This window comes from Corvus cornix, chromosome 13 (assembly GCF_000738735.6).
Source record: "Corvus cornix cornix isolate S_Up_H32 chromosome 13, ASM73873v5, whole genome shotgun sequence".
NCBI classification, from domain to species: Eukaryota; Metazoa; Chordata; class Aves; order Passeriformes; family Corvidae; genus Corvus; species Corvus cornix.
Genome location: NC_046343.1, coordinates 12101360 through 12125684, shown reverse-complemented (window position 1 = coordinate 12125684; position 24325 = coordinate 12101360). Strand labels below are relative to the sequence as shown.

Here is a 24325-nt window from a genome sequence, read left to right as displayed (position 1 = left end):
TCCCTGCCTGTGCTGATTCCCTCTGCCATGAGGGCACGTTAGGAAAAATTGTATTGGGATAAATTTCTTCATGGCAAGGGTGGCATTGGAAGGAGGGTGGTGGAATCACCATCCCTGGAGGTATTCAAGGAACAACTGGAGGTGGCACTCAGTGCTCTGGGCTGGGTGACAGCAAATCTTGATGACCTTGGAGGTCTTTTCCAACCTTGATGGCTCTGTGAGGATTCCCACTCACGGATGGTGGATGGGGCTAAGGGGAGCCCGCACTCCTCAGCCCCTCTGCTCCCTCCTGCCTCTTCCTTCCCTCATTCAAACATCTCCAGATCCATCAGGACCTGCACCAAGCAGATTCTCCTTGCTAAACCCAGGGAAAACAAACTCAGCCCAAACAAGAGCAGTGCTAGGAGGGAAGAGGAATTTGGGATGCCACCGTGTCCCCACAAACCCACAACATTACCCCGTGTGCAGAGGGCAGGGACTGAGCAGCGGGAGAAATTCCATTGTTCACAAAGGAAACCGTAAAATCCGCCCCGGGCACCCTTTTCCTGCTGGCAGGAACGGAGGGAGCCACCCTGCTCGCCCTCCCCGAGCGCAGTGGGGGAAATCCAGCCCTTGTTAACCGGCTCGCTGCTGATCCCAAAGCGGGATCTGTGTCTCCCGGTCTCCTCTGGCAGCTTCCAAAGGTTCCTGCGCCTCCCCACACGCCAGGAGCCTCCTCTCAGGCAGCTGCCAAAGGAGCTGCTTCCCCAACAGCCGCGACAATGCAGCAACTCACAGGGCCGGGAGTGAAAGGCAATGTCAGAGCCAGCGCCCGGAATATCAAAATAAGTGACAAGGGAGCCATTGTGGCACCCGAGTTACTCAACTCCACATGGATTCATGAACCCCTCTCCTTCACAAACCGACCTGGAGCGCTGCAACATCCCTGGGTATGGAGGGAAAGAAAGAGAAGCCCAGGGACCGTACTCTGAACGCCCCAGAGCCAGCTTTCCGTGGGTGGAGGCTTGGGAATGATTTGCTTTGCCTGGAGAGGAGCAGGGCTCCAGCGCAGCGCAGCCTTCGGAGCAGGAGGCTGAGGGGAATACTATGGCCATGGAAACCAGGGCAAGCTTCGAGGAAAGCTGGAGCTGAATTGCCAAAACGACCCAGGGCAACGCTCAAGCTCCAGGAAACAGGACATGGGCTCAGCTCGTCCCTGAGCCGACCATTTTACCGCTCGTCTGAGCCACCGGCGCTTGTGCTGCTGTGCTGGGGTGAGGATGGAGCTGTGACAGCTCTTCCCATCCTTTTCCACGGCCCCCCTCGCAGAGCACTGTGCTGTACTGATTTTTGGAGGAGAAGCCCCCCAGGAGCCCTCCCTGCTCGTTCTGCACCCACCCTGCAGGTGATGGGAAGAGCTCAGGGCGTTTCCGGGCACAGCAGCACCCTGAGGGACAGGGACAAGGCAAGCCCTGCCCTGGCTTGGTGTCACTTCCTGGCACCTACAGTTCCCCTCTGCTCTGCTCCTCCCCTTGGTGGCCTGGGGGTCCTGTCTGCCCGGGGGTCTCTCCCTGCCCTGCCACAGCATCTCCAGGTGTCCAGGTGCTTAAGCAGACCCAGCTGCATTCCCAGCATTGCTCTGTGTTTGCACAACACGAAGGAATTGAGGGAAGAGCTGGTGCCGAGCACGGGATCAGGTCCCAGGGGCTCTGCCTGCTTTGGACAAGGGAGGGAGATGGATGGATCCACCTCTAAGCAAAGGTGTGGCCTGTGCACACCTGTGAGACCCCTCCTTTGTTCAAAACACTCGTTCAGGCCCTCCCAAAATTTCGTCCCTGAAGGTGATGTCCCCCAAAGGACCCTGACAGTTCTGGGCAGGAGCGCCAGCACAGTTAAAGGCCCAGCTCTGTCATCTGCCAGCCTGACTTTACTGGGGCCACCTCCACCACAGCCACGGGGGTCCCACAGGGCACATCGGCTGTGGGGTGACAGCTCTGGTCCGTGCTGCTCACGAGGCCTCGTGTGGTGGCTGTGCCTGCCCCCAAATCCCTGTGCCCACCCCCAGTTCCCAACAACCCCCCAGCTCTTTCACTGCTGACAAACCAGAGAAGGAATCCGCGACCAGAGAAACGACAGGCAGGAATCCATGGAATCCCAGAGCCAGGTGTTATCCCAAAAAGCACCTGCTCCCCCTCCTGAGTGACTGCTCAGCTGACAATTAGCGAGTGCTGACCTTGCAGTCAGCAGAGCCAGTCTCCAAGTCCTGCCGAAATAATGATAGCAGAGCAGCCAGCCTCAAATGGACATCAGCTCCCGAGGCACTATTTAATGAATAAATCCAGGGAAAATGCGGGCTGACTCCACATAGGTGCCCTGAAGCCTCCTGAAATTTGCATGATGCTCAAAGAAGCCGCCAAAGCCCGGTGCCAACCTGCCTGGTCAGATCGAATTTATCTAACTCAGAGCAAGATCTAACGCAATTAGAAACCCATTTAGGCAGCCTGGGGACAGAGCCTGCCTAACCCTCAGCCTATCCCAGCTCCCAGCCCATCCAGGAGGTGCCATTTGGCTTTTCTTTGGATGAAATGAAGATGGGCAAGGAAAATGTGGAAATAAATCATCAGAAGGGCGAACGGGAAAACGGAAAGGGGTCATAATCTTTACGGAATGATGTCTAAATTGGCCCGGCCGTGCTGCCCTGGAATGCCTGTCACCATCCCACTGATAATGGAGCTATTCTGGAGATGGTTGGTGTGGAGTGGAAATTGCCCTGGCCGCAGCAGGAGGTCTCATAATCACGTTAAAACCATCTGAAGATCCCAGGGAGAAAAAGCTTCCGGGACTGGGAGCAACACTCGAATAAAACCCTCGAGGAATCCAACAGCTGCGGAGTGGGAAAATAATGCTGGGAAAATAATGAGCTAATCTGGCTCCCAGTTGCACCCAGCGGAGCTGACAGGGAGTGTTGAAGGCTCTGGGGAGACCAGGGGGTCCGAAGCTGGAGGCTCAGGATTCTATAAAAAAAAAATGGAGATAACCAGGAATGCTTCCATGGAAGCCTGTCCACGGAAAACCTGTCAAATTGCTGAAATCAGATCATTATTCAAGAGAGCTCCTTGTCTCAGGGTTGGGGCGGGGGGGGGAGATCTTTGCTGACATGTGAAAATGAAAAAATGATGCTCTTGCAAAGGAACTTTTCACTTCAGGAATCCAGCCAAGTATTAATTACAGAGCTCAACCCAAAAAGGTCGGTCAGAATCATGCCTTTAGAAATTACTAGGAAAAAAAGATATTTGTATATCATATATATTCTGATTGACTTGGGAAATAGAGGGGGAAAACTGTCAATTCTTCCTGATTTGCTTTCAAATTGAAAATTTTCCTCTGAGGGCAGACCTGTTCTGCAACCAGCTCCATTTCCACAGGCAAAGGACAGCAGCTTTTCCTGTTTGCCCAAGGAATCATGCCTGTTCCTGAGGTCTGGGCACCCACACGCTGCAGAGAAGGGCAGAGCCCTCACCTCAGTGGTCTGCACCTCCTGATGAATGGAGATACCAGGTGAGACAAACCTCCCTTTGGAGACATCAAACAGGTAGGACAAGTCATAGGAAGGCTTCTTAGGGCCACTTCTCTTGCGTGCACTGCTCCAACTCCCATTCCCACCGGCACAGGACCCCTAGGATGGATGAGCTCCTCAAACCCCAGCATTGCTGTCACATCCGTGGCCAAACCAGATCGTGGCTCCAGACAAATTTCCTGCATGTTAGCAAAGGTTTCTGAGCTCTCCGGGCAAGAGATGCCCTGATAGACCTTAATAAATAGTGATCCACTTGAAATCCTTGGGAAAAAAAACCACCCAAGCTCCTGCAGGCGTTTGAAGAGCCTGGAATCACAACACCCCAGAAGGTCTTGCCCAGCCTGAATGAAAACGAAGGGCTCTTCAAACGCCTGAAGCGCGCGTTTTGCTTTCCACGCAGCTCGAGTGCTTTTGAGGCACAAGCAGGAGGATGAATGGATGAGTGTGAGAGGAACATCACACATCGCTCCAGCAGGACACTTCCAGCAGCATCTCAGTCCAGAGCTCAGCCAAGAGGTGCTCCAGCAGCAGGGCCGGATCTCTGGCAGAGCCTCCCTGGCAGCTGCTCCCGAGCACCGAGGAGTTGGGAGGATGTGAAAACCAGGCCATGTGGGAGCAAAATAGCTGCAGGCTTTCAGGTTGCTCAGGCCTTTCAAGATGTCTCTGAAGAGCTGAATCAGGGCACGCTGCTCCGACAGCTCCGGAGCAGGATCAGTTCCCAGGGAGAGAGGTGGGGAATCGCTGCCCTCCCCAAAGGACGGCCCCGAGCTTTGATGGAACGTGCGAGGATGCCGGTGCCATGTGCAGATAGGAGATCAGAGCGGGTGTTTTGCAAGCCACGAGGAGCTCAGAAGGATGTTTACATCCCGGGAAAGGGGCATCTTCAGGGATCTCTGGGCAGGACCCACAAGGCCTGGCTGTGGGTGCCAGAAGGGTGGAAATGATGAGGTGGTGGAGCTTCCTGCTGCTCTGCTGGCAGGTCACAGCCCATGCTCCCACCACAAACCCACCCACGCTTCCCTGCAAGCAGCTGAAGGGCTGAGGCAGTAAACAGCCTCCACCACACCAGGCATTGATGCAAAACAGCCAGGAATGTTTTCCAAGGGATCTGGGGGAGTTGTTTTCTTTCTGGTCCTCTGCCTGACCTCCTCTTCCTCTCGAGAGGGTTGGGTTGGGAATCGCACTCGGGAAAGAAGCCTTTACTACAGGGAAAGCAGATCCTCAAGGGTGCAGAGACCTCCAGAAAAGTTCAGAAAGTCAGGGAATAGCATCATGGAATGGTTTGAGTTGGAAGGAACCTTAAAGCTCATCCCATCCCACCCCCCGCCATGGCAGGGACACCTCCCACTGTCCCAGGCTGCTCCCAGCCCCAATGTCCAGCCTGGCCTTGGGCACTGCCAGGGATCCAGGGGCAGCCACAGCTGCTCTGGGCACCCTGTGCCAGGGCCTGCCCACCCTCCCAGGGAACAATTCCTTCCCAACATCCCATCTAAACCTCTCCTCTTTTAGTTTAAAAGAGTTCCTCTTGTCCGATCACTCTCTGCCTGTGTAAAATCTCTCTCCACCTTTTTTGTGGCTCTCCTTGAAGTACAGAAAAGGGTCAATACAAAAGACAAGAAGGGCCTGTTAGGGGGAAGCTGAGTGACTCTGAGTTGCAGATCTGACTCCAGAAGTGAAGCCAAGGCTGAGCTTCATCCAGCTTGCCCTGGTGGATGCTGCAGCCACAGTCAGAGGTGACTGTGGGCACCAAAATGCCAGGGGTGACCTCCTCACCCCTGTTCAATCCTCAGCCAAGCTGTGCTTTCTGGGGCACTGCAGGATCAGGGCACTGCAGGGAGAGCCTCTTTTGGAACAATCTCCACTGACCATATTGGTTTCTCCCAGGAGCAGAGCTGGGTTGTGCAATGGTGGCGTGGCTGTGCCCTGGGGATGGGCCGTGCCCAGGGTTCCTGGCAGGTGCTCTCACAGGACAGGGGTGTGTGGGGATGAGGGCGGAGGGCCACGAAGGTGATTTGGGCCTGGCACAGCACTCAGCATTCCAAAGGATGTGCCAACCAGTAGGAGATTTGCACCACCGGGGCTGGGTGTCCAACACCCCAAAAACCACAAAGGGCTCTTTGGGACCTGCTCTGGCACAGCCCCACATGGGGGGATTCACTCTGGGGGGTCCTGGCTGGCCACCAGCTCAGGGACACCAGAGCAGAGCAGCCACCCCTTTGCTGTTGTCCCACGGCTCCCAGGGCTGCCCTCTCCACCCTGACAGTTCCAGCCACTCCGTGCCCTTTGCTCCAGGCATTCCTCAGCCCTTGTTCCCTCCACAACACCCTCCCTGGCCTGTCCTACATCCCACACCCTCTCATTACTCCAGCCTCTTTCCATCCCATCCCAGAACATCCCAGAACATCCCAGCTCTGTCCTCACCCGGGAACACCCCACCCTCCACCCCCTCCAGCTGCATCCCACCCTCTGTGCTTCACCCCATCCACAGCCCCTGGATGCTCTCTGGGCTGAGTGCCCAGGGACACGCAGGGGCCATCGAGTGCCTGGGGACACCCGGGGACCACGGGGACACACGGGGACCACAGGGACACATGGGGACCACGGGGACACCCAGGGACCACGGGGACACCCAGGGACCACAGGGACACATGGGGACCACAGGGACACATGGGGACCACAGAGACACCCGGGGACCACGGGGACACACGGGGACCACGAGGACACCCAGGGACACACAGGGACCACAGGGACACCCAGAGACCACGGGGACACCCGGGGACCACAGGGACACCCAGGGACCACGGGGACACCCAGGGACCATGGGGACACCCAGGGACCATGGGGACACACGCTGTCACAGCCCCGGGTTCTGCCCCAGGATTTGGGTGCCGGGTGAAGCAGCCTGCAGGGCTGGGCCCTGCTCCAGAGAACAGCACTGCAGCTGAGAGCCCGGCCGAGCAGGCAGAGCAGTGCTGGGAATATCAATCAGGGAGGCTTGGAGCGGGCGGCCGCACACACAGCCAGGGCTTTCATCCCCCAGGATCCACAGCTTGGCCGGCAGAGCCAACCAGGGGCTCAGCCCCGCGCTGGGAGGGCTCAGCATCCTTCTGTACTGGGGCCAGCACAGTCAGGAGAGACTGGGGAAAGCCAGGGCAAAGGGAGAGATCAGGAGAGAGGGTGGAGAGGAGCAGACACAGTTGTGAAAGAAGAGGGAAGATTGGGGAGGAAAAAGGAGGAGTTCCCCAGATCCAAGCTAGGAAAGGCCAACGCTGGCTCCAAGGGCACCAGGCAGCGGAGAAGCTGAGGCTGTGAGAAGGGAGAGGAAGAGGAGGGCAGGGGGGAGTGAGAAGCAGAGAGGAATGGCAGGAGGGGAACTGGGCAGTGCTGTCACCCAGCCTCGTGTGGGGAGCCCCAGGCAGGGAGCACAGGCTGGGTGCCTTCATGGGAGAAAGGACGAGGTCCCCAGCGCTGGTGGGGCCAGCGACAGCCAGGCAGGAGAGACCCAGTGAGCTCCTTGATGGCTTAGGGACAGCAAGTGCCACTGCCTCCTTGCAGACACTGCCTACGGAGTTGTCACCTGCCCAAGGCTGCCCATCCTGCTGTCACCTGCTGTCACTGTGTCCACCCCACTGCCACCCTCCCCACAGCACAGCTTGTGCACAGCCCTGTGCCACTCTCCCTGGGGCTGTGCACCCCCTGTGCCACCTCCCACCATGGTGCAGGCTGCACAGCCCCCACTGCCACCTCCCTGGGGACAGGGGTTGTACCCTGCCCCATGCCGCCTTCTCCCAGGGGAGACTCTGGCTGCCCCCCTGCATCCCCTACACGGCCTGTATGTGTGTCCCTGCCAGCCCTTGTCACAGAGACCGTGCTCCCCTCCCTGCCACCTCCGTGGGGTGCTGGCAGTGAGCAGCCCGCTGTCACCCACCACGCACAGGGCGCAGGCTGGGTACACCCCGCCGTAACCTCCCCCGCAGCACAGCCTGCGCACACCCACGCTGGCTCTGCCTGTACCACAGGGCAGCTCATCTCCCGTGGCTGCAGCTCCTCATTCTGAGGCCCCAAACACCCCACGGTGCTCCCAATCCCTGCCATCAACCGAAGTCCCCAGCGCAGACGTGCCAGGAGCCACCGCACCTTCCTGCCTTGCCCGTGGTGCCCTTGGCATCCCCACCAATGCCCCAGCACAGAGAACGAACCACTCCCCACCCCGTCCTGTGCTCCCCCAGGCACCCCAGTGAGGCTCACAAAGCTGCTGTGCTTTGACACAGCCACTCTTCCCAGCAGATCCAGGGATCTGCAACCCCTCAACGGCATCTCCCTCATTCGATCTCGGCCTGGCAAAGCCAAATCTGACCCAAGCCCAGCTGATCCCAGGAGCAGGAGCTGATTCACAGTGCGGAGGAGCTGCTCCCAGCACAGCGTGTCTCTGAAACTGGGGAAAAGCAGGGCAGGTCCCCCATGAACCTCAGCTCCATCTGCAGCTCCTTGCTGGATCCATTTATCAGCTCATTCCACGTGAACGACCTTGAGAAAACCCACTGACCCAGGACAGTGGGAGACTTTCCCAGACATCTGCCAGCACCTAAACCTGCAATTTATGGAGACTCTGAGCTAAATTCTGAAACAAAACGATTTCATTTCTGTCCATTACAGCTACAATATTCCTCTCCTCCCCTCCCGCAGAGAGTAATTAATGCTGCACCGCGCTCCGAGCCCACGGGCAGGTGCAGGAAGCTCTGCTGCGCTCACTCGAGTTCACATCACTCCAGCCCAGGTGGTGGGGGGCTGTAAGGACCCGGGGCAGTCTTGGGAAAGGATGTAGAATATCCCCTCCCGGTAAAAAAGGATGGAGCCTGGGAGCCAGGCAGAAGAAAGAGCCGCTCCCCATGCCAGCGCCTGAGTTCTCATCCCAGGTTCATCAAAGAGCTGCTGAGGACAAGGAAGGAAGGGAAACTTCTCTCAGAAAGTTCCCAAAGGGAAGCAGATAGCAGGGCTGAGCCAAGCCCCAAGACTGCCCTGCCCAGCCCTGCGGGGAGCACTTATTGAGGTGGTTGCTGGTGTCTCCTTTCCTCCTCTGCAGCCATCGCATCTCCCTGCGGGTCCCAGCCCTGCCTGCCCAGGAGGCCCAGACACTTCCTGGATGGTTCAAGATAAAACCTTATGCTGTTAGCAAAACAAACGAGGAGGCTGTGAGAGCCAAGGCTGGCACAGGGCTCAAACCACCGAAGCCAGAACCACTGGTTTCCCTGGCTGATCTAATCTCTCCCAGCGCCAGAGCTCCTCTGGCCCAGCAGCCTGGTGCGGCCACTGGAGGCCCTGAGGAAGAGGTGAACTGGTGTGACAGGACCAGGGATGGGTGCCCCACTTTGGAAGAAAAATCAGGAGAAACAGGAATGGGTGGCCAGGGAGGGGGTCCCTGAGGTGGGATGGTTGGATGGTGGGAGGGGGGGTGTTGGACTGTTCCTGCCTATCAGGATCCATCTTTTCTCCAAACAGCTGGAGCTGAGCAAGCCCCACGGCATTGGCATCACCCCCATTCATCCCGCCAGGAGATCCCATACAGGGAGAGGGAGAGGACCACCCGGCTCCAGCAAGCCTTCCTGGGAGGATCTCTCCTTCCCATCACCTCTCGGGGTGGGGGAGCTCCGGGATCCGGGTGCTGCTGACATGCCAAGGCTTCATCTGCAACCGCGTGCGCCCTCATTGCAGCACTGCGGTGGGCGGGAGCCGGCGGCTGCCAGCCCGCGCCGGCGGGATTTGGGTCAGGCTAGCCAGGCACAGGGATCTGCTCTGCCACGCTCTGGCTGTGGGATGTGGGTGTGGCTCAAGAGGACGTGGGGATCAACCAGGAGAAGCTTTGAGGGAGGATGTTGGGGTGGAAGAAAGCCAGGCGGGCTGGGCCACGGCTCGGACTGCGTCCACATCCTCATGTGCGTGTGTGTGCGTGTGTGTGTGCAGGTGGTGGGAGCCCTGTTCTGGAGGAACATCCTTAGAAGGCCAGGCAGTGACTGGACATGGGAGATGTCAACCTGGGGATGAAGTGTCAGCACCATGAGGCCTCTGGACTGACCACACTGGGGTGTGGTGGAGGGTTTGTGGAGACGGCCGGCCCACGTGAGCATCACTTCTGGCCTCCGCAGGGCCTGAGTGCTCCAGCGGCCAAGGACATGGAAAATATGCCCGGGAAATTGCTGGGAGCAAGAGCCTCTTCAGGGGCAGCAGGGAAAATAAGGCACAACCGGTCAAAAATAGAAAACTTTATTGAAGTCAAATCCAACAGGGCAGCTGAGCTCAGCCCCACGGCAGGAGCCCAGCCTGCCGCTCACTGGGGTACAAAGAAGGGGGCAGGGGTCTCATGGGGCACAGGGGGTACAGCATGGGGGGGAGTGGGTGGTCCTCACCCACGGGGCCCCAGGAAGAAGGCAAAGCCACAGGCACTCGCTCCCCCTCTCCCTCCCTGGCTGGTTAAGGACAGAGGTGCCAAAGCAGAAACGTGGTGCAAGCTCCTAAGTGGCCAGACAGCCGGAGAAAGAGGGTCCTGCAAGCTCCACGCTCAGCCCACGACCTCGTGGCTCAGCTCCAAGCTCCAGTGCACACCAGCGAGCAGCCAAGACCTGCCTCCGCCCTGCCCCGCACGCAGAGACCTACCCGGTGACACCAAGAGCAGTGACCCGACCACAGCAGAGACCCCAGTGCCCCTCTCCCCGGCCCCCAGCACAGCCCCAGCCCCGCCACACGGACGGGCCATTCCCGTGCCCCAGGATCTGTGGGCCCTCTCCCGCAGAGCCACAGCTCCTGGCCCGGCTCCGGCACTAAGGGAAGCGCAGATTTCACCGCGCTGGCTGTGGCAGAGGGCCCGAGCCTGGGGGAAGCCGGAGCCTGAGCCTGGGAAAAAGGCAGAACTTTGCTCCTCCACCCAGCCCCACCTGCCCGGGCAGCCGCAGCGGGCACAGAGCTTCCTTTGAGGCGCCCTGGCGCAGAGCTGATGGCAGGTTCAGCCGCACCAGCAGAGCCGGGCTGGCAACAGCGAGGCCAGAGCCTTCCCAACTACTCCCTGGAGCAGGGCAGGGCTGGAACCCAGCTGTGGCAGGAGCAGGACCAGTCCCTCCTCCCCAAGAGCCAGCCTAAGCGGAGGGAGGGATGGGAGGGTGTGCATCACCCTCCTCGGTGCTCTTAGAGCCGTCCCCAAAGGGGACGCAGGCGGGTGGCATTCCCTGCCCAGAGCCCCACATGCAGAGCCACACACATGCAGCGCCCTTCGCATCACCGTCACCCAGGCAGCGCCACCAGGACCCAGCCCCGGGTGCTCTGACAAGGGCTCAGACAGTTGTTGGCCTCCCCCACACCGTCCCCATCCCCTCCCTGCACCACGCCCAGGCTCTGTGGCTCGGCTCCAGGGTAGTCCAACGCCATCCCCCCGGGCCACACATGCAGGGCTGGGGGCCAGTCCACGTTCACTCCCACACCTCTGTCCAGATGGCTCCCCGGTGCAGCGGGGGCGCCGCTGCCGGCCTCAGGATGAGCTCTCCTACCTGCTTGTTGGTGTATTTCTGGGGGTTGGTGCGGTAGCTGTAGTCCGAGTACTGCTCGGAGCCCGTCGAGTTGTTGTCCCCGGTGCCAACAAAGGTGTTGGTGGCCGGCAGGTCCTGCACCACTTGGTGCTTCTTGGAGGCGGAGGGTGACTGAGGCTGCAGCTGGATGGATGGCAGAGGCGAGTTGGAGCGGTAGTGGCGGCCCAGGTCCGGGCTGCCCGGAGGGTAGTTCAGGGGCAGGTGGATCCGGGGGCTGTCGCTGACAGAGTCGTTCATGAGGTTGAACTTGAGCGACTTCTGCAGCCCCGTCTCCTCCTCATCCTCCGTGGGCTTGGGCGGCTTGGGAGACTTGCTCTTCTTCACCTTGCTCTTGCTCTTCCCGCTCTTGCTGGCCTGCTTGGGTGCGTAAAGGTCCTTGGTCTCCTTCTTGCCCGCCTGGTAGCCGCTCTTGGCCTCACGCTGCCGGCAGTAGCGCACCAGGACCACCAGCACGATGACCAGGGTGACAGCCACGATGCCGGCGATGACCCCAAAGAGGATGTTGCTCCGCTGCTTGCTGCGCTCATACTCGGGGTCACCGGCGATGTCGATGTCCAGCGGAGTGTCCAGGCTGTGCCCCACCAGCGTGTCCAGCAGCGTGCGGTTGGCCAGCGTCTCATTGACGTAGAAGTGCACCAGGGCCGTGCCGTGCCGCGAGGGCTTGCCCTTGTCATTGACGCGCACGACCAGGCGGTGCAGGCCATGGTGCTTGCGCAGGATCTCCTTCTCCAGGGTGATGTCTCCGCTCTGCGGGGAGATCTGGAAGAGCTCGAAGGGGTTGCCTCCTGTGATGCTGTAGATCAGCTCGGCATTGATGCCCGAGTCGATGTCCTCTGCCTTGACCTTGCTCACCTGCTGGCCAGGGCTGGTGTGGGGCAGGATGTGCTTGTAGGTGGCGTTGGAGGGGGAGGTGATGAAGGGGGCATTGTCATTCTCATCCAAGACGTTAATGGTCACGCCCACGTAGGCAGACCTGGGGGGATCCCCACCATCCACCGCCTTGAGTCGGAAGGTGTAGGTGCTCTGCTGCTCCCGGTCAAAAGAGATGCTGGAGAGGATGGTGCCAGTGCCATTTTGGATGACAAAATCCCCGTTGTCTTGCTCCACTGATAGCTGGATCCGGGCATTTTCTCCTTTGTCAGCATCGATGACCGTCACCATGCCCACAGGGCTGAGGGGTGGCATGTTCTCCATCACTGAGAAGTTGTAGCCACTCAGCATGAACTTGGGGTCGTTGTCATTCCTGTCCATGACATTGATGGCCACAGACGCTGTGCCCTGCTTGCTGGGGCTGCCCTTATCTTCCGCCACCACCAAGAACTCGTAGCGTTCCCGTTGCTCTCGGTCCAGCACCGCCTTCACTCGGATCTCCCCAGAGTCAGGGTCAATGGTGAAGGAGCCCTTGGAGGCGGGGTCTGTCACCAGGGAATAAACCAGCTTGGCATTGGAGCCGCTGTCAGCGTCAGTGGCACTCACCTCCATCACCAGGTCATCAGGCTCGTTGTTCTCGGGGAAGGCCACCTCAGTGAAGCTCTGGCTGAAGACAGGGGCATTGTCATTGACGTCCATCACCTGCACCTTCAAGGAGTTGGTACTGGAGAGGGGCGGGTTGCCCGAATCCACAGCCACGATCTCAATCGTGTACTCCTTCACCGACTCGTAGTCCAGCGGCGTGGTGGTCTGCAGGAAGTATTTCTTCTTGCTGTCACTCCCTGTCTCACTGGCTTGGCGCAGCTGGAATGGGACATCACCGGCCACCACGCAGGTCACCACAGCGTTTTCACCCTCATCTCGGTCGGACACCTGCACCAGAGCCACTGCTGTCTCTACTGGCACGTCCTCCGAGATGTTGGCCATGCCATCCTGGTGAGTGACCAACCCTATGCCCCGGATCTCTATGGAGGGCGCGTTGTCATTCATGTCCTTGATGGTGACCACCACCTGAGTGCGGGCGCTCTTGGGGTTGGCACCCTTGTCCTTGGCCATGACGGAGAACTTGAGGGTGCCGATGTCCTCACGGTCGATGGGGCCCTGCACAGTGATGAGCCCCGTGGCGCGGTCCAGGCGCAGCAGCCGCCGCACCATGTCAGAGGCCTGGTGGAAGGAGTAGTCGATCTCGGCGTTGGAACCCTGGTCCGAGTCGTTGGCTTTCACCTGGGGGACAGAGGGACAATCGGTGAGCAGGACGAGGGGACAGCGGAGTGAGCCCCTCCGCAAACCGCTGTGGCCTTCCCTGGGGACAGCCGGGGGGAAAAACCAGGATTTCCTCTTCTGGGGCCAAGGACTGTGGGGCAAAGAGCCTGGGACCGGCAGAGCAGCTGGGAGCCGCCCTCGGGCACAGAGGCTTTGCCTCACTCTTCCAGAGAAACCGGCTGGGCCGGTTGGCTGCGCTCCCCTCCCGGCCGGCTCCGGCACGCAGGGAATCCTCCGGAACCATGGAACCGTGCTGCTGAGACCCAGCCAGCAGCAGGGAGGGACAGCTCCAGCTGTGCCCCTGAGGAGGGGCTGGAGCAGCTGCCTGGCTCAGGTGAGGTTGAGGAGGGAGGCAACGATGTGCGGAGCTGCAGCAGCTCCATCGCGGCATCCAGGGGTGCAGCCAAGCAGGGATTGGGGCTGCCTAAGCCCTGCACAGCCCCGGTCCATCCCTGGGCTCCCGCCCGCCAGGAGCCCTGCATCCCCATAAACCTGCCTCTACGCCTATTATTTGCTTTCTAAAGAAGATGAGGTTTGTCTAACATTTGCCTCCCTAATCGGCTCTCTGAGCAGCCTCTTCTCTGCACCATTTGCTGCTCCGCCGTTATCTTGCTCAGCAGATTTGGATGGAGAACGAAAGTTGTTAAATGTAAATTCCACCTTTTACCTCCACTCACAAAACAGGCGGAAGTCATTTTCCCCCTGAAAGATAAAAGCTGAGCAATGGCAGCAGCGGCGTCTCAGCCCATTCTCCTCCCGGCCATGCAGCTCCCTTATCTGCTTCCAACTCCCATTCTCTTAACAGTGAAAAATGAATTCTTAAAAAATTCACATCAGAATTAGCAGGCAGATGAGAGCTGGCCGCGCTCCGCTTATTAAGATGGCAGCTGCAGATAAACAGATGTCAACTACTATCATCTCAATGCCCCCTCCAAGCCAAATCCACCAAGATCCAGCCCCCTGGGCTCTCTGGGCCAGTTTGCAGCGCTGCCCAAGATGGGGCAGAGCCCCGGCTCCCTGCAGACAGCAGGGCAACTCTGGAGCCACGGCCAGCCCGCACACGGGCAGCAGGGATGCTCCCTGTCCCCACCTCCTGAGTTTCCATGGAGCGGCCAAGGGAATGCAACTTATGAAAGGGTCTGTGTCTTGTCTGCGGGCAGCACTGAGACCGCACTGGCTGCAAGCCAGACTCCCGGTGGCCCTCAGGTCCCAGCCCTCCCAGTAACCCAGAACCCTGCTCCCTGCAGCCCTGCTGCTGCCCCTCAGCTGCGTCCTGCGGCCCCGCTCTGGCTGCGCCTTCCTGCACATCCTCTCCAACCTCGCTTGAGCAGATGTGACATCCCAGGGACCTGCCTGCCTACTGGCCCTGGGTGACACGGTGGGTTCCTCCATCCAACCCTCCCTCCTCCCTGGAGGAACCACGGCTGTGCCGATGCTTCTGGGTTGTCCCTGCAGCCAGGCAGAAGGGGAAGCAGGAAGGAGAAGCATCCCCCCCACTCACCTGGAGGACAGAGTGCCCCACAGGGCTGTTTTCGGAGAGCTCTGCCTCGTACAGGGCCTTCTCGAACTTGGGCGCGTTGTCGTTCATGTCCAGGATGGTGATGCGGAGCAGGGCACTGCTCGCCCGTGGGGGGTTCCCCCCGTCCTGCACCTTGATGGTCAGATCGTAGGAGTCCCACTGCTCCCGGTCCAGGTTCCCCATGACGATCAGCTGCGGCTGCTTCTCGTCCTGGTCCTCGGCCACCTGCAGCCCAAAGAGCTCCTGCGCCTCCGGACCAGCCATCAGCTCGTAGGAGGCAACACCGTTGGGGCCTGAGTCCCGGTCCATGGCCAGGGGGATGGGGAAGAGCGTCCCGATGTTGGTGTTTTCGGGGATGGAGAGGGTGAGGACGGGCGAGGCGAAATTGGGGGTGTTGTCATTGATATCCAGCACCTCGATCTGCCCCTCGAGCAGGCGCGGGCTGCTGTTGGCGTTCAGGTTAGTGATGGACACCTCGAACTCCAGGAAGCAGGGCTCTCCGGGCAGGAGGTGCTGGCACTCCCGCAGGTTCTCCCGGTCGATGGAGGTCTCTGTGGTGTAGATGTCCCCAGTCTTGCCATCCACACGGAGGTACGGGGCCCCCACTTCCAGCTTGTAGAGATGCCCCATGTCCGGTAAGCCATAGTCGGAGGCCAGGCTCCCTATGAGGCTGTTGGGGGGTTGTTCCTCCTGCACTTTGTAGACCGCACGTGTCCCCGAGGCCAGGGCAGGGAGCTGGCAGAGGAGCCACAGGCCCAGGCAGGATGCCAGCGAGTTCATCCTGCGCTGCAGGGGAGCTGGAGGAGACACAGACACTGGAGGTTAGGGACCAGCCCACTTCCCTGGCTTATCCCACTGCACCATGTGGGGCTGCACATGGTCCTGGCACGGCTCCCAAAGGGAAGGGGCTGCTGGGGCTGGCCCAGCCGAGGGCTCCTGGCAGCCTCCAGTGCCCTGAAAGACCCGTCTCGGCTTGCAAAGTTCCTGCAACGCCCTGCTGGAGTGAGTAACCCATCATTGAAACCTCAGCCCTGTCACTTGCAGGAAGCCACTCCTGCCACTGTCCACCCTCTTCGTCACCACACCAACTGTAATTAGACCCAACGAGGCACACTAACAGGGTGGACTGCAGGCAGCCTGCTGCCAACAACCCGATGGGAGCCGGCCAGGCTCCGAGACAGCTTCTCACCACCCAAACACAGGAGCATTGTGTGCCACCAGTGCAGGGGCACTGCCTGCCACGCACGGCAGGGACACACAGGCACTGCACGCAGCTGCCAGGACTGCAGAAACGGGAGCACCAAACGGGGAGCTCTGCCTGCTCCGCGGGGATGTGGGGCTGACACCCATCTGGCACTGCGGGGTTGTGGGGCTGACACCCATCTGGCACTGCGGGGACATGAGACACTGAAGGGACACAGGGCTGACACCCACCCAGGGACACGGGGCACCGCAGGGATGCAGGGCTGCCATGCCCCCAGCACTGCAGGGACACGGGGCACTGGCAGCACACAGCTCCCTCCCATCCATCACTGCCTGCCCGGCAGGACCCGCAGCAGCCATCACTCTGGGGACACAGGACACTGCAGGAACACAGCACTGTCACCCGCCCAGCACTGCAGGGCTGCAGGGCACTGCCCGCACTGCAGGAACTGCACCCCTCCACCACTGCAGGGCCACGGGACGCTGCGGGATACAGGGCTGCCACCCCTCAGCACTGCAGGGCCGTGGGGCACCGCTGTGGCAGGGACAAAGCAGCACTGCCCTCGCCGCACTGCCAGCACAGTGGCACTGCCAGCCTCGCACTGCGAGGTACAGAGGCACCACCCACCCGGCACTGCAGGGATGCAGGGGCCCTGTGCCTCATCCCTCCTGCACTGCCTGTGGAGCACTGCCGCCCCCGGTGCCCCTGGCACTCCGAGGGACACCGGGTCCCTGCCCAGGCTGCGCTGCAGTGCAGGAACCCCCCGGGCAGCCCCTGGCAGTGCCCAGCCCCGGCGCACTGCAACGGCAGCGCAGCATCCCCCTCGCTGCACAGTCACTAGGCAACCCCACACCCTGCGCCAGCGGCTCCTGTTCCCTTCCTCACTGCAGACACACTGTTCCTTCCCATTCCCTCCCACTCCAGTCTGGGACATGGCACACACTGGGTGCCCACCCCGTGCCAGTGCCCACCCCGCTGCTGCAGCGGCGGTGCCAGGAGCACTGCCCCCCTGCATTGCAGAGACACCCCTGCACTGCTGCACCCCTGCACCGCTGCCCCTGCCACTGGCACCTCCTCCCCGTGCCCACACACTGCCCAGGCCGTGCCAGGCATACCGCCAGCCCCACAGACTGTCCCCTCTTGTGCCAAGCCACATGCCTTGCCACCAAGCCCCTGATAGCTGCTGGGCTTGGCCACCAGCTTTCCCGTCCCCTGGTTTCCGTTCTGGGAACACATTTTCCTCCTCCAGGGTCCAGGAGCACCCACGCAGCTTCTGCTGAGCTGTGAGCGTAAAGGGGTTCAACGCAGCTCGCCGGCACCCAAAAACCCAGGGATTGGGTGCCCTAAAATTAACACCCGCAAACATCTGCCAAGGCCCCGCAGCATCACCCTCCTCTCACCGCTCCCATCGCTCCCTCTGTCCATACTCTGCACCCAAGGGTAAGCAAACGCTCCATGGGCAAGCGCTCCATCCCCATCCCCCTCAGTGGTGCCACGCAGCAAGTGCCCAGCTCCTGGTTAGCCTGGCATTGTATGGATCATCAGCAAGTGGAGCACCCTGCACTGTCCTCCTCGGTACTTCCCACAAGCCAACAGCTCCCGGTCCTTCCACCTCTCTGCTTGCCCATGGATGTGGGGACATGGAAGAGATGAGCTCTGCCTCCACAGTGAAAATACATCTCCGGGTCTGGAGAGGAAACGGTGGCCCTGAAGCCAAGCTTGCCTCTTCTCCCTTGTCCTGCCACTTCCTTTGTGCAGAGCAGAGCCATTCCCAGCTGGCTGAGGCCGTGCAGAACTGCCCTCACCGGCGCTGGGATGTGTGACTCAGGGAGGAAGGCATGAGGAGAGCAAGACCTCTTCCATCCTTGGACCAAGCTGAGGATGGAGGAGCTCAGGAGCCGAGCAGAAACACAACAGATCTCTGCATCAACACAGGGAGTGTGTGCACACACGCGTGTGTCTGTGCTGGGTGTGCACTGTGAGCATTCCGGGGGTGTGCACCTGCCCGGAGCACGGCCATGTGTCCGTAGGAAAGGGCACAGCTGTGCCCTGGCAGGGTGTGCAGCGTGTCACACACACACACACAGAGCACACCTGTGCCCTGGCAGGGTGTGCAGCGTGTCACACACACACACACAGCACACCTGTGCCCTGGCAGGGTGTGCAGCGTGTCACACACACACACACAGAGCACAGCTGTGCCCTGGCAGGGTGTGCAGGCGTGTCACACACACACACAGAGCACAGCTGTGCCCTGGCAGGGTGTGCAGCGTGTCACACACACACACAGAGCACAGCTGTGCCCTGGCAGGGTGTGCAGGTGTGTCACACAGGACAAGGAGCACATCCTTACCCCAGGTGTGAGCTCGAGCTCCTGCACGTGTGCGTGCCCCACACAACGCGTGTGCCCGCGTGTGCGCATGCCCTGCTGCCGCCGCCTGTGCACGTGTGTGATGTCACCCGTGCGGGGGCACTGGCACCTGGGTCACACTCGTGTCTGCCACACCCCCGGTGTGCGCTCACACCAGACCCCCCACATCCAGCTGCCTCCATGAGGTGAAGCTGCCCCGAGCTCCAGCACCCCTGTGTTGGGAACGGCTGTGAGTGAGGACAGGAAGATGGGCAGCTCCAGCTGTTGGGAAGGGGCTCCTGGAGGATGCCGGGGCTGGGAGAGGCGCTGTGCCCGCTGCTGGGCTGTTTGCACTGGGCTGTTTGCACTGGGCTGGGCCCTGGTGCTGGTGACGTAGCCACATCCTGACTAAGCCCTGGTGCGAGGTGAAAGAGCACAGGGAAAGGGGAAAGTCTCAAGGCAGTGCTGATGCCTCACATGGCTGAGGGAGGGCCCAGCAGCTGGAAATGCCAGGAGCCCTGTGCCAGCCTGGAGGAGGAAGGGCGTCACCCAAAGGTGCCCAGCACCCAGGATTTCTGCTCCAAAAACAGGGCTGGAGTCTGAACCCAAGTCCCATTCCTGCAGGTGAAGGAAGGAACCCTCCAGAGCAGGGCGGCTGGAGGAGAAGAGGGGCTGGGAACCTGAGGGGCCCTGGGCTCGGCAGGATAAGGAATCAGCAGGGTCAGGAATCCTGCTTGGCACCCAGGGGTGTGAATGACACAGCGCAGACATGAGAGCCCAGAGCTGGGTGTGAAGAGGAGGAGGAGGAGGAGGACGGGGAGGAGGAGGAGGAGGAGGGGGGAGGAAGCCTCCACAAGCACGTCTGTGCAGGAGACACAGGCTTCCCAGGGGCCAGTCCAAGGCACCAGGCTATTTTCCCATGGGATCTAAGGACCATCCCACACTTTCTTCTCTGGTGCCAGGCACCTTTTTCCAACCTGCTGGCAGAGCACAGAGCACTTAAAAATAAAAACCCCTCCCAAAACAACTATTCCTCCGCACACACAATTCTCCCTACGGGGAGAGTGTGAGAGAGACTGAACCACATGAGAGAGGCGTTAGTCACGCTGCTTAATGCATGACTGGGAAGCTCTCGGAGGACAGTGGCATGCAAAATCTGACAGAATTCAGCCAACCCCACCAAAAAAAAGAAAACAAGCCTTAATGAGAGAGAGGTTATAAAGCGCCACGAATTTAAGCAACTGCTTGAACAAGCCTGTGCTCCCTGTGATTCCCACAGCCTCCTGGCCCCGTTCCACGGGAGGCAGCACCGCTTCGGGAATGGGCACCGAAGTCCAGCCTCTCCTTGCTCCCAACGGCTGATTGCGTGGCTCGGAGACACTGCTTACAAGTCTGTCCAAAGCCTGCACTGAGCACACAAGTGCTAATCCCCCCCACACTCCCCCCAGCCCGGCTCCAGCACTCGGAGCTGGAGCAACATCCCAGCGAGCAGCAAACAGCTCATCCCAGCTCCGCTCGGAGATCAGGGATCGCGTTAGCCGAGAAGACGGCCGCTGATGGTCAGTCCTGCGCCGAAGGCACGGATGGGCTGAATCCTGGGTATTCCGTAGCACGTCCCAGGATTTGCTCCAGCTCCGGCTGCCACTGCGGCTGCTCGGCGTTTCTGCAGGCTGGGCCCGAGCGAACAGAGCCAGAGCACCCCACGAGGAGGAACCCCACTGGCTTGGCAACAGCGTCACCCCAAAATCATCCCGGAGAAGCTGGGCAGTGATGAAAACCCGGCAAAGCCCAGGGCCCTCCCTCTTCTTGCTGCCTTCTCCACATCCCTTCCAACTCTGGCAGCCAGCGAGGCAGAGACCTGTCAGAGCCTCCCTGGAGTGGCAGCCCCCATCCTCCCACCCGTGGGTCCCCCACAGCCACTCCTGGCTCCTGTCCCCTCCCGCCACCATCTCACCCTCCACCCCGGCTGGAGAGGGGCCCACGGGGACGACAAAAATGTCGCGGGCCTGAAACACCCCGGCAGGGCCGCTGGGAGCTGGGCACAGCGGGAGCGGCTCTGCTCCGGGGATGCAGCCGGGAGGGTTGGGGGGACCTTGGGGATGGAGGATAAGGTCCTCCTCTGGCCTCGCAGCGCGCCCGGGGAGCGGCTGCTGCCGGCTCCGGCGGCTGGGAGGGAGGATGGAGGCCGGGCTCCGCTGCCGGCCGCCGCGGCCGAAGCTCCCCGGTCCCCGCGGCGCTGCCCGGGCTGAGGCTCCGGCTGCCGCCGGCTCCGGCTGCGGGCACGGAGGGGAGCGGAGCCCCCGCTCCCCCGGGCGCCTCCGCCAGCCCCGCGCACACGCACAGAGACACGCACGGACACACGCACGGACACACACACGCAGACACCCGTGGAAAAACCACGGGAGCCGCTCTGCCGGCACCGGCTTCGCGCTCAGCCTCGCGTACCGGGAAACAGGGATCCTCCGCGGCGCAGGCACGCACAGCCCGCTGACACACTCAGAGCCGGCTGACACACTCACCCGCACGCACACAGCCCGCTGACACACTCATATGCACACACACACACACACACAGAGCCCGCTGACACACTCACCCGCACACGCACAGCCCGCTGACACACACGCACACTCGGAGCCGGCTGACACACTCACCCGCACGCACACCGCGTCACACACACACAGCTCCGCACACAGACACGCGCACCCCACTCGCGTCCCCGCACCCCGCTGTCACACGCACCCCACGCGGACACCCCGCACGGCCCCCGCCAGCCCCCCGCGCCCCGCCGCTCCGGCACACGCACAGCCCCGCTCCCAGCCGGCTCCCGGCTCACCCGCAACTTCTGCGGCTCCCACGCAGCCGCGCACCCCGCGGGCGCACACACCCAGGGCTGGACGGGGGACACACACCCAGAGCCGCCCCACGCGGAAAAATAAACACCCCGAAACACGCGCGCACCCCCCGCCACAGCCGCCCTCCCGCAACCACCGCCCGCCCTGCGCTGCGCTGCGCGGGGCTGGCCGCGCTCCGCTCCGCTCCGCACAACAAGTGGCAGCGCCGGGCGGGACCGGGGACAAGCGGGAGCCGCCCCGCTGGCCGCGGAGCCCCGCGCAGCCCAGCGCGGAGGGGAGCGGAGGATGCGGGATGCTCGGGAGCGGGATGCTCGCCAGCGCCGCTCCCGCCGCCGCCCGGCCCCGCGTTCCCGCACAGCGCCGGGCTCCGGCGTGGGGCATCCCGCACCCCCCCCCCCCCCCGCAGCTCTGCCTGGCCGCGGGCGGGGGTCCCGGCCCCGCCGCAGCTCTTACTTGGATGGTGCCGGCGCTGCGCTCCGTGCCGAGCCCCTGCGCGCTGGTCCCGCGGCGTCTCCATCGCCTCCTTCCCGCCGGGACCGGGCTCCCCCCACCCCCCCGGCTCCTCTCGAGCGTTATCCACGGATGAAAACCAAATGGGGAAAAAAATATTTTAAAAAAAGAAAAAAAAAAAAAAAAGAAAAAAAAAAAGGGGGGGGCAAAAAAATATATAAATGTCCCGTGGGAACCGCCCCCTCCCCGGGCCGGGGCTGCGGCTCCTCCGGCGGAGCGGCGGCTCAGGCTGGAGGCAGCCCCGGTGGGCAGCTCGGTCCGTGCCCGCCTCCGTCCCTCGGTGTGTGTGAGGATGTGCAGGGGAAGCGCAGCGCAGGCACGGCCCCTTCCCCCCCCGCCCGCCGCTGCCTCCGCCTCTCGCCTCCACCACCACCATGGGGAGGTGGAGCTCCGGCTCCTTATCAGATCCCGAGCCCGGCCGGGCTGCCGGGACGAGCGGGCAGTGCTGCGGGCAGAGCCGCCCGTCTCCGGGCTGCCGGCACCGCGCCCAGCGCCGTGCCCGTGGACAACGGGGGTCCTCACGGTCCCCCGGACCCCCTCACCGCGGGGTCCGCTCCGCGCCCGCGCACGTGTGGCTCGGGTCTCCCCTTTCACTCCCCTCTCGGTGCTCTCAATAATTCATTCACTCATTTATTCTTCCAGCCGACGCTTCACAGCCCCACAACCCCCCCGCGCAGGGCCGGGGACCCGCGGCAGCGCACCCGGGAGGGTCCCTCCTTAGGACCGAGCTCAGCGGGGGCTGTGCCCACCCCTCCCCGGCCCCCAGCCCAGCAGGGCTGCGGGCAGGCTGCGAAGCTCCCCCGCTGGCTGCGGTGGTGGGGCTGGAGCGGCGGCCGTGCCCTGCCGTCACACCTCGGTGAATCACGGCTTTATTGATTGCGGGGTGTCGGGGCGCAGCAGCGGCAGCAGCAGCAGCAGCACGGAGCACCTGCGGCTCCCAAAAGCACCCGCGAGCTCCCAGCGCCCTTGTGATGCCTTCACAGGCTGTTCTCCCTCAGCTGGCTCCTCACGCCGGCACCTCGGCTGGCCATGCAAAGTCCCCGAGGGCCTGGGGACAGCGTGTTCCGGGGTTGCCCCTTCCCTTGCTGCCTCCACCGCCTCCGTGCTCCTGCAAGGAGCGGCCGCGCTCCCTGCCAGGGGCTGGAGCTGCAGCCCGGCCCTGCCAAAACCCTCAGCACCCTCCGAGGGTCGCGCAGCCCGTGGCGCTGCCCCTCACCCACCTCCCGGGCCGGTTGCGGCGTGGATTTCTCGCCAGGATGCTGGAAAGTCCTTCCCGCTCCGCCGCAGCGAGGATGGGAGCGCGTCTCCCCGCTGAGCTACGCCAACCTGTTGCGCAGCGCCCTTCGCCGCACACATGCTCAGCTCGGCTGCATGACTGCACCATCTAGAGGCTGCGCCTGCCTGCTCGGAGCAGCCCGGCTCCATCTCACCCCCTAAATCACCCCGTTTTCCCCCCAAAATTGTCCTGCTCTTCTCCCAGATCTCCCCGGCAACAAGCGGGCTCAGCCCCTGGCAGGGCTGCATCCTGCCAGGCAGGAAAAGGGGGCTGGACAGTCAAACCTCAGGCTGGAAAGCCCAGCTCTCCTTCCAGACCTTCTGCTCCTGCAGAGATGTCAGCTCCTCCGCGTCCGTGTGCGGGTTTTTTTTTCTGAGTGTCAATTCACATGAAGCCAATTTAGCAGAAGATGAGAAGTGAGAAGGCAGGGAAGGTCAAAGCCCACCTTTGGGGCAGGGAGAGGAGCTGTGGGGTTTGTCAGGCTGTGCCCTGCTGATCCAGAATGAGCTGGGCAGGGAGAGGGAGCGGAATTCTCTGGAGATAAGGGGAGATTTGATGGATCAGTAACTGGCAGCCCTCCTTGGAGGGACGGAGAGCTGGAGCAAAGGGAGAAACCGAGGGAGTGACCCCGTGGATCCAAGGCTGCCCGTGGAGCAGGGACAGCAAACTTTAGAGATTGCTGGGGACCAAAGGTTTGCGTTTCACAAGAGTCACGGGGCAGTCGATCGGCAGCTGCACAGGGAGTGCCGGGGAGCTGGGCATGTACGTAGATCACTGGATGCCGCTGATTTCTGGGACACTGGTGACTGTCACCTCAGCCTCTGCTCAGACACGTTTCTGAGGGACAGGTCCAGGCTCTAGGAAGGCAGGGAAAAAGTGTCCTGGCATCAGGAATCACCTCTGTGCAGGCCAGAGGAGCTGCCTGGCAGAGCCCTCCGCAGTGCCAGCAGCACCCATGGCCTGGGGAGCTGGGGGGAAACCGTGTCCAGGTCACTGGTGACCTGGATCCCAGGGCTGCCTCGTCCATCTCTACCTTTCTCCTCCACCCCACTGCCTTTGAAAGCCCCTCCCAGAGTGCTCCTTGCCCTCTGACAGCACAGGAAGCTTTGCCATTCCCTGTACTTCCTTCTCCTGGGCGTTATTGTAGAATCCTGGAATGGTTTGGGTTAGAAAGGACCTCAAAGGCCATCTCATTCCACCCTTATCTGGCAGGGACACCTTGCACTATCCCAGGCTGCTCCAAGCCTCATCCAGCCCGGCCCTGAACACTTCCAGGGATGGAGCATCCACA

At 61.6% G+C, this 24325-nt stretch overlaps 1 protein-coding gene across 4 annotated transcripts in view; it reads right to left on the bottom strand.

The window, feature by feature from the left end:
• Positions 1–23620, bottom strand: part of PCDH1 (protocadherin 1) — a 55279-nt gene extending 31659 nt beyond the window's left edge. For 2 of the 4 annotated variants that reach the window (XM_039559427.1, XM_039559430.1), the window contains exons 1-3: positions 22979–23335; positions 14825–15639; positions 11092–13284 (exon numbers count right to left, since the gene is read on the bottom strand). In XM_039559427.1, coding sequence (XP_039415361.1) covers positions 11092–13284; positions 14825–15639; positions 22979–23282 — 3312 coding nt within the window. In that variant the 5' untranslated portion in view covers positions 23283–23335. The other 2 variants (XM_039559429.1, XM_039559428.1) reach the window with 2 other exon arrangements.
• Positions 23621–24325: the final 705 nt, after the last annotated feature.